This window comes from Bubalus bubalis, chromosome 11 (assembly GCF_019923935.1).
Source record: "Bubalus bubalis isolate 160015118507 breed Murrah chromosome 11, NDDB_SH_1, whole genome shotgun sequence".
In the NCBI taxonomy this organism is placed as follows: domain Eukaryota; kingdom Metazoa; phylum Chordata; class Mammalia; order Artiodactyla; family Bovidae; genus Bubalus; species Bubalus bubalis.
Window position 1 is genome coordinate 65,700,346 of NC_059167.1, and position 13,759 is coordinate 65,714,104.

General features: G+C 38.9%; 2 protein-coding genes across 5 annotated transcripts in view; both read left to right on the forward strand.

Annotated features, from left to right (window-relative positions):
* The window catches only part of TMEM87A (transmembrane protein 87A), a 39,214-nt gene extending 31,359 nt beyond the window's left edge, over window positions 1-7,855 (forward strand). For both annotated transcript variants that reach the window (XM_006066202.4, XM_006066203.4), the window contains exons 16-20: window positions 1,560-1,633; window positions 2,051-2,112; window positions 3,676-3,731; window positions 4,229-4,259; window positions 6,595-7,855. In XM_006066202.4, coding sequence (XP_006066264.3) covers window positions 1,560-1,633; window positions 2,051-2,112; window positions 3,676-3,731; window positions 4,229-4,259; window positions 6,595-6,636 — 265 coding nt within the window. In that variant the 3' untranslated portion in view covers window positions 6,637-7,855. The remainder of the gene's footprint in view (window positions 1-1,559; window positions 1,634-2,050; window positions 2,113-3,675; window positions 3,732-4,228; window positions 4,260-6,594) is intronic.
* Window positions 7,856-9,581: 1,726 nt separating this feature from the next.
* VPS39 (VPS39 subunit of HOPS complex) overlaps window positions 9,582-13,759 on the forward strand; it is a 46,959-nt gene continuing 42,781 nt past the window's right edge. For 2 of the 3 annotated variants that reach the window (XM_006066209.4, XR_003112381.3), the window contains exon 1: window positions 9,583-9,797. In XM_006066209.4, the coding sequence (XP_006066271.1) occupies window positions 9,725-9,797 (73 nt within the window). In that variant the 5' untranslated portion in view covers window positions 9,583-9,724. Of the gene's footprint in view, window positions 9,798-13,759 lie in introns of all 3 variants that reach the window. The other variant, XM_025295859.3, reaches the window with a different exon arrangement.

The window sequence follows — 13,759 nt, forward strand, 5'->3', positions numbered from 1 at the left end:
GGGGTTTGCAGAACCAGTTCAGATTAGATAATTCACTAAAAGGACTCAGAACTCACTGAAAGCTGTTGCGTTCATGGCTATAGTTTATTACAGAAAAGGGGTAAACATTAAAATCAGCTTGGAGGAGATACTTAAAATACAGAGTCCAGGAGGGGTCCTAATGCATCTCTCCCAATTGTCTGCTCCCCATGGAGTCACAGATGGTGTTCCTTCCTCCTGGTTGCACTGTATATATGACAGTGACAGTATATACTGAGTATTGCCAGCTGAGGGAAACTCACCCGAGCCTGTGGGCCACTATTGGGGTTTGATTACCTGCTGCCTGTATGGCTAACCTTCAGTCTCCAAGGAGGGCCTGGAGGTCAGCCTGTGATCTTTAGTTGCTAGTTCCTCTGGAGACTGGAAGTGATATTGTGTGTCCCGGAGTATGTGCTGTGTTTAGTCACCCAGTTGTGTCCGCCTCTTTGCGACCCCATGGACTGTAGCCCGCCAGGCTCCTCTGTTTGTTCGGATTCTCCAGGCAAGAATACTGGAGTGGGTTGCCATGCCCTCTTCTAGGGGATCTTCCCAACCCAGGGATCGAACCCAGGTCTTCTGCATTGCAGGTGGATTCTTAACCATCAGAGAGCTTAACACAAATCACATTGTTAGACTGTCCTGTGGCCAGATCCAGAGTGGGTAACCAGTGACAGTCGTATCAGGCAGGACATGCCAGGGACATAGAGATCACCTCCCATCAGTCAGGGGCAAAGGCTAGATCTCTCTGTGTATACAAGGTGAGCCTTTAAGAACACACTGGCACACAGCATATACTCGGTACTAGTGAGTGCCTTGGGATTGCTGGGATTGTGAATTTTTGTTAGTTACCCTTTAACAGGTTATAGGTGTTCTTTATTATTCCTAGCTTATAGGAATGTAAGGGAGACTTTTAAAACAAGAAAATAAAAATAATAAGCAACAGTAAAATGAAAAGTGCAGAATGAGTTCACAGCTAAGCATTCTGAAAATTACCTATCCAGTAGCAGCTTTGCTGAACCTCTTGCAAGTTGCGAAGGAAGATAAATTACTTGGAACACAGCACAATCAGACTTTCCAAATCATAACTACCAGTTTGAAGGCTGAAATTTTGAATTGTATGCTTACCCTTGTGTGGTACATATGCTTATAAATGAACATTTAATTGATTGCTTACCATGAAGTATTGTTCTCAGCCCTTTATTTGAAATAACTTATCTGCTTTATTACAGTAATGTTCTATTATTATCCCCATCTACAGATGAGGAACCTGGGGCACAGAGAAGAATAGGGAACTTGTCTAAGGTCACAAGTAGCCTGTGGCTGAGCCTGCACTCATGAATATGATACCATTCTGCTTCTCTCTTGTTCAGAGCAGCAGTTGAGACCTTTCTGAAGGGAGGGAACTGTTGTGTTATTCATGAAACTGACATTATGAATGACTGTGATTGAGGTTTCCATAATTAGTCCTATAAAATCCAGACAGTGGAATAGTATTTTTCCTTTTCTAATTTTTTCCTTCTGTTCTACCTTTGTTCTGTCAGGTTTGCCTTTTCACCATTGTCTGAGGAAGAGGAGGAGGATGAACAAAAGGAACCTATGCTGAAAGAAAGCTTTGGTAGTGATAAAATTCACCTTTTATTTGTGCTTTTAATATTCCTTTCTGGTTTTTAGAAATAGAGTAAATGAAGTATAACATTGTGAGTATCAAAATCAAGAGACTTTGATTTACTCTTTTACAACATGCTATTCTTCAGTTGGGTATGTGGTAAAGTTAGAGGAAAGCAAAAGGGTATCAGTCTTTAGAAGAAACTTCATCTAAAGATGTTCAGTGATTAATGGCACATTAAATGTCCAGTGCTATAGATGAGCTGAAAATTTTACTTTGAACTTTCCAGCACAAATGTAAAGATGAAGAAACTTACCTGTAGTATAATTTAGTGTCAGTAAGCTTAAAATGAAGGTCTTGATATATTTTTGCTGTCAGTGTGGTCACTGACATAGTTAACCATATTTATTTTTTTTTCTTCTACAGAAGGGATGAAAATGAGAAGTACCAAACAAGAACCAAATGGAAATAGTAAAGTAAATAAAGCAGTAAGTATGATATCTTTTCTTTTTGCCCTCTCTTCTAACTCTTGGTGGAGCTCAGCAGTTATGTACAGGTCTTAGTGATTTTTTTTTTAACCTATTGTATAATTAACATTTTTAAAAACAGAGATAGCAAGAGATTCTGCTATGTCCTAAAAAAGTTCCAGACCATACTGATGTTTTTGTGTAATGGTTTTCATCAGTGTAATCATAGCCTCATTAATAACCTAAGGTGGTCTTTTTTGTAGTAAAGATCAAGATTTTTTCAGAACTACAATGAGATATTAACTCATACTGGTCAGAATGGCCATCATAAAAAAGTCTGCAAATAACAAATGCTGGAAAGGGTGTGGAGAAAAGTGAACCCTCCTACATTGTTGTTGAGAACGTAAATTGGTACAGCCACTACGGAGAACAGTATGGAGGCTCCTGAAAGAGTTGCCATATGACCCAGGGATCTTACCCTTGGGCATGTTTCCAGACAAAACATAATTCAAAAAGATATAGGCACTCCCCACTCCCATGTCCATAGCAGCACTATTCACAATAGCCAAGACATGGAAACAACCTAAATACTCATCAACAGATGAATGACTAAAGATGATGTGGTACATACACGCAATCGAATACTGCTCAGCCATAAAAAAGAATGAAATAACGGCCTTTGTAGCAACATGGATGAACAGATTACCAAACTAAGTAAGTCAGAAAGGGAAGGACAAATACCATATTATGTCACTTAAATGTGGAATCTAAAATATGATACAAGCGAACCTATCTATGAAACAGAAAAAGACTCATAGAGAACAGACTTATGGTTGGAAGTGGGGAGGGGTGGAGGAGGGAAGGAGTGGGAGTTTGGGATTAGCAAATGCAAGCTATTATATATAGGATGGATAAACAGCAAGGACCTACTATATAGCACAGGGAACTCTACTTACTAGTCTTCAATGGCCTATAAGGGAAAAGAATCTAAAAGCAAGTGGATATATGTATCACTGATTCACTTGGCTGTACATCTGAAACTAACACAACATTGAAATTCAACTATACTCCAGTATAACATTTTTTAAAATCCTCTGATAAACCATAATGGAGAGCATATGAAAAAGAATACATATATATATATATCTATTTATATAACTGAACACTTTGCCATATAGCAGAAATTAACACAGCATTGTAAATCAACTATACTTTGATTTTTTTTTAAAGAAAAAAGATCAAGATTTCTTCAATCAGCTTTTTTTTTTTCCTTCAGAACTGCATTCACTCAACATTTAAAAGGACTTTACAATTTATTTTATTTTTAAGGCTCAAAGCTTACATGAAGAACTCTAGGTATTACACTATTGAAAAGAAAGCATTTAGGGATATAAGATACCATTTTATATTTCGTATATATAGTTTACTTTTTCAAATTAAATTATTTGACTTCTATGTTTTCAGTCCTGTTATGTGAATATACTAATTCAGAGTAACAAGATTAAATTGAGACCTCTTTAGATTCTTACTTGAGATGTATATTTTGGTGCATTTTAGTAACATCTGGCATTTATGTGTTCTCAGCAGGAAGATGATTTAAAGTGGGTAGAAGAAAATGTTCCTTCTTCTGTGACAGATGTGTAAGTTTTTGAATCATTACCACAAGAATACTTTTCAAAGTAGTATTTTATTATTTTAAATGAATTGAGCTGAAGAACATAGTAATGAGAATGTTTGTAGTTAACTCTGAAAGTAAAAGATTAAATTATTGAAAATAATTCAAAATATTAAAAACATTAAAAGATGTTAGAAACTAAAAACTAGGAATGATGTATTAATACAAATGAAAGTAATCCAGATTGTTCATTCAGATGACATTTCTGCTCAGAAAGATTTAGCTATAGGTCTTCCTAAAATCAGTGGGGTAATCCTTTTGGAATTTTTGAGTTCCTTTCGATGTCTATAATGTTAATTAAACATTGGTCCTATTAAAGTCCATACAATTTTAGTAACTGATTCTTGTGGGGTTTTTTGTCTTTTCCTGAAATGTCATTAAATTGTACTCATTATTCCACTATCCTTTATGAACCATTTATGGCTTTATTTTACATTTATCAGTTTGTTTTTCTCTCTGTAGAGCACTTCCAGCCCTTCTGGATTCAGATGAGGTTAGTAATCAAATAATATACACATAAACTTTGTGTCTGGTGGCTTAATAGGCAGTCATCAGTCTTTTGTTCAAGAACACTGATCTATTTGACTCAGTAATGGCCTGGTTTTGTTACCTACTATCAGTACTCTCTGTGTCACTATCTTACAGATAATAAGGATAATAGTATACTTCTGATGTTTATGTTGTTGTAGTCCATGGGGTCACAGAGAGTTGGACACAACTTCAAGACTGAACAACAATAAAATGTTTATGTTGATTTTTAGTCTTTTAATATGGTTCCATACACTTCATCTAGAAGGTTTCTCATGAAGTCTTATTTAAGACTTGCAGTCTGAGTTCATGGAAACCTCTTCTAGACATGTTCTGAATGTTTAGGTTATCTTGATTTCAGAAAGCCTTTTAAAAGCTATGGACTCTTTGGGAGAGGGAGAGGGTGGGAAGATTTGGGAGAATGGCATTGAAGCATGTATAATATCATGTATGAAACGAGTTGCCAGTCCAGGTTCGATGCACGATACTGGATGCTTGGGGCTGGTGCACTGGGATGACCCAGAGGGATGGTATGGGGAGGGAGGAGGGTTCAGGATGGGGAACACATGTATACCTGTGGCGGATTCATTTCGATATTTGGCAAAACTAACACAATACTGTAAAGTTTAAAAATAAATAAATTAAAAAAAAATAAAAGCCTTTGCCCATTATGACTTACTGTATTGGATTGACTGTTAGAAAATGGTTTCTTCGCTCCCCACTGACCTGCTGTGTGGTGCAGCACAGTGTCAGATTCCTTAGCTGTTCTATGCATTGAATTAACTGAGAACTCTACCATTCAGACAAGCCTGCTTACGGAACACTTGGCTTTTTGTGGTGTATTCTCAGTTCTTTCTCTTGGGTGCCACCTTCTGCTTATAATGGGTTGGCCTTCAGGACTTCCCTTTTGGCTTCAGCTTTCCAGACATCCATATTTCAACCAGAGAGGGCTGAGGATGTGAAACCCAGCTGTGCTGTTCAGGGAATGTGTGTTTATTGTAGTACTTTTGGTGGCAGACTTCATGGTTTTATATTTTCCTGTATAAAAAAATGGTTCAAGAACTTAAATGAATTATAAGAGAAACAGATAAAGGACTAGAGTTGAAGAATCTGACTCTTCAACAACATCAGACTCTTCAACAACATTGGAAGCTAGAAGATAATAGAACAATGTATTTGAATTCTGAGAAAAATTATTTTCAAACTAGAATTCTATACTCAATTATCATTTGGGGATAAAATAAAGATGTTTTCAGTCATGCAAAAAATAAAATAATGGACATCCTATGTGTGCTTTCCCAGGAAACGTATCCTAAAATAAAATCAGAAAGTATTCTAAAGTAAAATTACTATGTAGATGTTTATTCATAAAATATATGAATATGAGGGAGCTATAAAGAGAAAGACTTTGGATCCAGGAAATCAAGGATCTGACACAGAGGCAGGGATAAATTCCTAGGATGATGTTTGGAGAGCAGTTAGTCCAGAATGGAACAGGATAACAGAGAGCTTCAGGGAGGAGTATTTCTAAGAAAAAAATGTGAAAAGGATAGATTTTCTGATGTAATTGATCATATTGCAAAGGGATTTACAGTTCTGTCAGAGTTTGGGGAAAATGAAGACTAAAGTAAAATTCCTGTGTAGTTACTGTGAAATTTAATAGTATTACATTAATCTTTTCAATTGAAACAGCATATTACAAATACTGTTTTATAATCAAATTACATGATTTTACAAAATTACATGATTTTAAAAAATTATAATGGAAAACACATAAAGTCTACCATTCTAACCTTTCTCAAGTGCAAAGTGTTAATTTATATGTGCATTGTTGTACAACAGATGTCTAGAACTTCTTCATCAAATGTAATTTTAATCAGGATATACTGTAGTTTGTCTATACAGTCTTATATTTTTGGACACAATTCTTTCTAGTATTGTTACAATAGTAGAGATGGTAGAAGCTAAATCTTTGCCCATATCCTTGACTCTTCCGTTAAGTTAAATTCCTGAATCACAGGAGGTACACATTTTTATTAAAGCTTAAGTGACTCTAAAATACACAGTTCCTTTTGCTTTGTGGCTTGTTGTCCAGAAGCCTATAGATTTTGCTTCAGTTAATTTTTGGACTTGGACATCTGTATGTTTCAAAATCTTCATAGATGATTAGGAAGCATTGCTCTAAATAGCTAATGAACATAAGCAAGTACTTAAGAAAACCTGGGATCATTTTTGTAAAAGATATTTGGAATGTAGACCATTTAAAATTAATATACTTAAAATAACTTTTTCCTCCCTAGGAACGAATGATCACGCACTTCGAAAGGTCCAAAATGGAGTAAAGAATGGGAAGATTAGCAACTGAGGATCGCTAGGACCTGGAAAGAGATCAGCTTCTATGTTAGTCACTGCACTGCTCCATGGGATTAAAGGAGGCAATGACATCTTGATCTGTTCCTTGATCTTTGTGCACTGGAGCTGGTGAGAGGTGTTGGAACAAGGAGAATATTCTCTTGAAAACAAGTTCATAGGATGAAAAGAATCTACAAGTTTTTTATTTGCAGCATTGATGCCCCTTTCCCTCCCACACCCTGACATTGATGTTTATGCAACTTGTGTATGTTGTTCCTAAACCTTCTATAATGTTTAAATTGTTTAATCTGTCAAACTAAAAAATTTAACATCCTCTGAAGAACTGTGACATCAATGCCATAATATGTAATATCCAGGAGCAACTGCCTGTAATTTTTATTTATTTAGGGAATTACATAGGTGATGGGTGAAATTGTTAATTATCTTTGTGTTTCCTGGGAAGCCAAGGTTAAATCTTGCAGAGGTAGTTTAGAGGGGGAAAAAAAAGTCCTGCGTTAAAGAGCCACAGTTCTATCAGTGATTAAAAGAGCAACAACAGACAACAAAGGGAGAGAGAGAGAGACTGTTACAGTGTGATTTAAATCATTTGAAGAAGCAAAATCAAGTGCAATTTTGTTTACAAATGGTGTATATTAAAGATTTTTCTATTTCAGATGTACTTTAGAGAGAAATATTAGCTTAACTCTTTTGACATCTGCTATTGTGACACATCCCATTGCTGGCAATGTGGTGCACACTCCAGAACTTTTAACTACTGTTTTGTAAGCCTTCAGGGGCAGCGTTGTGGAGTCCTGGGCAGTGCTCTGTTTGCCTTCATGCCTTTCACTGGGTGTTGCACTAGATGCAGAAAGGCACTCTATCGTAAGTGCATGTGAGCGAGCACCCTGCTAAAGGGGTCGTGCTTCAGAAGCAGGAGCTAATATAAAGGAAACAGGTCCTTCTTTCTTAAACAGTTTTTTCTGCATGAAATAATGTGGAGGCCCTGGACTGCTGCTCATTTTTTAGGATTGTACTTGTATCTGGTGTTGGCTTAGGGATGGTTTATAAGAAACATCACAAGGTGATGGGATTCATTTGAAGCACTATTATTTGTTCGAATGATTTTGTCCACAATTTTGCCTTCCCAAGATTTTTTGTTCTACATAGAAAGTTCATGCCACTTTTTAATATTAAAAAATTTTAACAAAATTCATGTTTTTGTCACTTTTTTTCCAAGACTTTCTCTGAAGACCCTTCTTTCTCCACACTCTCATTGAATTTCCCTTCCTTGGTTTTTATTCTATATTGTCTTATTTTCTGTTAAAATCAGTGACCATGTGACTACAATCTTCACTAAAGTGTTTATATAACATTTCTCTAGCTGTTTGGTATGGTGATTAACAACAACAAAAATCACCTAGATAGTATCTCTTAAGAAACAATACAGACTGCCTATTCTCAGGTTAACCTATTTGCAAACAGCTGGTATTAACTTTGTGTACTTCTGTTCTTCCACACCAAAACTCAGCAAGTGAATAGTGGTCATAATGCAGCAGCATAATTGGTCATATATTTTTGAGACTGGTTAGATATCAATTTGAAACTAGGCAAAAACCCCCGGTTTTTGTTTTTTGTTTTTTTTTAAACACCACATGGCTTGCAGGATCTTAGTTCCCCCACCAACAGTGAAAGTGCCAAGTCCTAAGCACCAGACTGCCTGGAAATTCCCAGAAACCTACTGTTACAAGCAGGGGTGTATAGCACAAATTCTATAGCCTGGTAATTCCGTTTTCTCATGACGTGTTAATGTGATTGGCTGTAGTGTATCAGTTCTTAGACTAGGTTCAGAAGGAATTTATATTATCACATTGATCTGTAACCAACTTAAGAGTCTACATGGTTTATTTTGGTCTTGAACTGGAACTACAAGGTAGCAGGCCTTCTAGCAGAACACCTGGTAATTCTCAATTTTCAAGGTGTTCAGTTTCTATGGGGAAAATTAGCCCCAAGATTTCTTTAGCAATTTTTGTGTTTCTTACTACTTGAAAATACTTCATTTGATTATCAGAAACAGTATTTGATAAAGATGGGACAGTATTCCTCATTTACAGATGAAGAAACTAAAAGTGACCAGGGCTGTAGGGTTTTTGTTTTTTAATATGGTTATATCACAGACTCACTCCTTTTTTCTTTTACATTTTGCTTTAAACCAAATGCTTCACTTCACAGCATACTAGCTGTTTTCTTGGGGGTAAACTGCCAGATACAGATCATTCTTGGCATTCGTTCTCAAACTTTAAATAAAAGTTCATGGACTCACCTTGGGGACTTAGTAAAACACAGTTGGACCACCACCCACCCCTCCCGCCTTCAGTGTTTGAGTCAGTAGGGCTGGATGAGGTCTGGGACTGCCTTTCTAACAAGTTCCCAGGTGATGCTGACCTAGGGACCATACTTTGAGAACTGCTGGCCTCGATAAGCCCCTAAAATAAAATACAAGGGAAAGTTACTGCGAATTAGTTGGGTTTATAATGGTAATACTAAAAGTACCATTGATTGAGTGCTTAGAATGTCAGCTGTTGCTAAGAGCTCACAAGGTTAGGTACACAACACTACCATCACTTTCCAGATACAGAACTAAGGCTTCTAGAGATTGTTTCTTAAACGCCACAGCTCCTGAGCTCATTTCCTAAATAACAGGTCTCCATCCCAAGTCTAACTAACGCCAAAGCCTGAATTCTTCATCATGCTCTGATGCCCAAAACAGTTCAAAGATTAAGATCCCTTTTCCACCTTGTTAAACCCATGACCACTCGGGCTCCACGATGGTCCAGCGAAAAACGCGAACCCAGGTACCAGGTCACTCCTGGAGATTGCGCTAGGAACCGGGGCGGAAGGGGCGGAACTTCAGCTGCGGAAGGGGCGGGCTTAACTCTGCAGGAAGTCCGGTATCGTTGATGGCTCTATTGCCCAAGAGCCAGTAGCCGAGGTCCCCACTCTTCCCTGGTCCTGATTCCGGCCCCACACCCGACTCGGCACAATCCGGTTGAGGCTGTGGCGGCGACTGCGCCTGCCGCCATGCACGACGCCTTCGAGCCAGTGCCGATCCTAGAAAAGCTGCCTCTGCAGATCGACTGTCTGGCTGCCTGGGGTGAGACGAGGGGTCAGGTGGGGTCAGCGCGGGAGCGGCTGAGACCTTTCACGAGGCTAGGGAAGTGGACGGCCTCTGGCTGTGTGGACTCTGGTCGGGTGTCCTCCAAAAGGGGCCTAGGATGAGGGGAGGCAGAGCACTGTTGACAGCGAGGGCGGTGGAGCTGTTTGGGCGATCTCCGGGGATCCAGGCATTTTAGGGATGTTCACCTGCCCTTGCTCTCGGTAGGGAGTTGGGGGTGGAACTTTGCTTATTAACTACTCAGTTTGGGCTCATTTCTGTTCCCAATAAGTCTTTAGTTTAGGTAACAAAGTTCCACAGAAGTTCTCAGACTGCTAGGGACTTGAACTTGTCCAGACAGTTGTTTTCCAGGTGAAAGACAGCACAGTTTTGCTTTTTGTTTGCTTGTTTTGCATTGAACAAGTTAGCAGCTATGTCTTTTCCCCCTTAATGGCCACTCATCACTTACTTCTAACTACTGTAGCTAACTTGTTACTCTCCACTTTTAATCTAGCCAAGTGGTTGATTGTCTCATAATCAAAATGCCCAAGTTACCTAACTCCTATAAGTAGAAGAGGGTCATTTCAGGCTGTCAGGAAACCTAACCCATAAAACGTTGCATGATCCACTTGGGATTGGCCAGTACAGAAAGCAAGATCAGGTGACTCTGTTCTAGAATACAAATGGTTTCTGAAATAAACCTTGACTCCTGTGAACATTATGCTCCTATCCACGAGTGTTTGTGTGTCTGATAACCAAACACCAAACAGAAGTAATTTCAGTCTTTCCTGTTAATGTCCAGGTCCTAGAAATCAAGGTGGCTCAGAACCTTAATCAGATCTTATACTGAGCTGAGTATCATGATGGGCTTGGTGGAATCTTGGTGGTAGCTGGCATTCTATTCATTGTCATGGACAGTGCCACTCAGTCAGAATTCTTCACATCCTTTTCAGTAAGGTACCTTCACTACATATCTTATTAATGTGTGCGCACTCCCCCTCCACCCCCACCACTCTCCCCCAGCTGCCATGGACCTCTTTTTTCAATTTTATTTTGTTGAAATATAGTTGATTTACACTGTTGTGTTAATTTCTACTGTATAGCAAATGATTCAGTTTTACATATATTATACATTATTTTTCATCTTCTTTTCTGTTATGGTTTTCACAAGATACTGAATATAGGCCCCTGTGCTATACAGTAACATTGTGGTTGTTTAGCTCTGGGACTTTTTAAAGTCACACCTCCACAGCAGTCTGCCCTAGGGTTAAGGAGAGAATCCTACTTCCTCCAGGTATCTCAAGAAAACTTCCACTTTTCTGTCATTAAATGCTCTCAGTAAAAATTTAAAATAAGTAGAGGAGAAAAAAAAAAGAAATTGAAAAAATGAAAGATCTGACACTCAGCACAAAGGGGATCACTCCCCTGTTTATTCGTCAAGTGTGTATTAAGTGCCTGCATGGGCCAGTCTCTCTGCTAAAAAGAGGAACCCAAAGATGAGTAAGAAACAGTGCCTGTGCTCCTGGGACACACAGTGGCAGACAAAGAAATGTGAACAGATTACAATACAAGATAAATGATAACAGAGACTTATGCTGCCTAATATGTGATCATGGAGGGAAGGCTAATCCACTCAGCCTCGGACATATGTTTCTGAAAAGGATGGATGCAGCCGCGTGCCACACTCCACTTAGCTTGTCAGAATCCTTGACCCTGATACCCTGTGGGACTAGTAGTCCACATATTTCAGGCTCTTTCACCAACTGCAGTTTGTTACCATAAAGATTTTCTGTACCTGTGCTTTCCAGAAACAGCTTTTGAAATGGTAGGTAGCTTTTGGCCTGTCTAAACTCCAGCAAAACAGGAGAAACACCTGTTGCTTACAAGATTGCTGCACTAGGTATTGGACTATGAGAGGCCATTTACTGCCTTGTGCCTCAAAACTACTTTATTTTCAGGCTTTAGCTGCAGTAAATATTGCTGTTTCTAGTTTTTACCCCTTCTGTCTACATTGTGACCTTAGGTGGAAAGTTCATCCAGGAACCTCCAGGCTTCTGTAGGGCCAGACAGTATTTGAGCTGGATGATGTCATAGAGCCACCATAATCCCATCTTCTGGGACATGGAAGTGAGGAAGATACTGATGGTGATGAGGAGGAGGAGGACTTCTCCTGAAACTCCAGAGTTGTAGAATCCAGCTGCCTCTTCAGCATCTGCATTTGGATATCTGGTCGCATGGCCAAAACAGTTCCTGATTTCAAAACATGCCCATCCCCCTGTATCCCATTATCTCTGCAAACAGAAATGGCATTTCTGTTTACCCATTTGGCTAAATCTCAAAGCCTTGGAATTATCCTTGACTTCTCTTAATCTCTTATACACCACATCCAATCCATCAGCAAATCTTATCTGTTCCACCTCCTGAAAAAATCTACAATCCAGTCGCTTCTCTCCATCTCTACTGTTCACTGCTGTTGATGAAGGCACCAGTCTCTCCCATCTGAATGACTGTAATAGTCTTCTGACTCATCACCCTGGGTTTGCCATTGTGCCATTTGCAGTCTTTTATCCACATAGAGGTAGAGAGATCCTTTGAAAACATCATCTATTTGCATCTCTCCTCTACTCAAAACCCTCCAGTAGCTTCACATCACAATTGGAATAAGTTCCAAAGTCCTTAACATGACTGGCAACACCTGTCATGATCAGGCCTCTAGTTATGTTCCTGGTTTTTCCCTGTGGTCTTATCCCTTGCTCCTCTCTGCTACTAGTTACATGGTTGTTCTTGTTCCATGAACACACAAAGCATGTAACTATCTCAGGGCCTTTGCACTTGCTGCTTCCTCTGCCTGACAGTCTCTTGTCCTAGATATACGGCTCATTCCTCATTTTGTTTGCTGAGATATCACATAAATCAGCAAGACCTTCCCGAGCTATTTTGTATAAAAGAAAATGCCGCATCCACCAATGTGCTACTGTTTTACTCAGCCTTATCTTCTTATCATAGAAGCCTCTTACTGCTATTTTATGTTATTATTGTCTCTGTCATTCCATATTAGAGTATAAGTTCCTTCAGAGCAACAACTTCGTTTTGTACATAGGTTTATTTACTGTGCCTAGAAGAGTTCCTGACTCATAATGGATACTTATTAAATATTTGTTTAATTGACTAATAGTAAGGGCCTTCATTGTTGAGTACTTAGATGTAGTAAGCATTTATGCAATAATAACAACTCCATTTTCCAGAGGAAGAACCTGAAAATTTAAGTAGTTTTTCCAAGGTAAATCCAGTAAATCATATCTGATTCTAGAGCTTGGTTCTCAAACTTTGATGTATATTCAGAGCCTATAAAGAAATGTAGGTATGTGTGTGTGTATCTGTATGTGTGTATACCAAATCATTTTTATTTGTTTTCCAAAGAAAATGGAAAAATAAGTTAAGAATGATTAAAATGGTTACTTACAGCAGAAGGAAGAGAACAAGGTGAAGTGGACAGAATGGATTTCTCATAGTTTTAGCTTTGGAACTAGGTTAATTTCTCATATAATGAAAAAATTTTTAAATGCAAATTTCAGGGCACCACTGCAGAATCACTGCATCAGAATCTCTGGGAGCTGGGCTCAGGACTGGGCATTTTTAATAAGTCCAGGTGATTCTGACACAGCGAATCAGGGGCTGCTGCTTTGAGAAACACTGTTCTTTGCCCTGTGACTCAAAGAAGGGAAGTGACCACTACCCTGTTCATCTCTGTATTCCCTGCCATGTTCAGCAGTGGGGGTTTATCACATACATTTGGACTGAGGGCACTGTTGGATCGGAGAAGGCAATGGCGCCCCACTCCAGTACTCTTGCCTGGAAAATCCCATGGACAGGAGGAGCCTGGTAGGCTGCGGTCCCTGGGGTCGCAAAGAGTAGGACACAACTGAGCGACTTCACTTTCACTTTTCACTTTCGTGCATTGG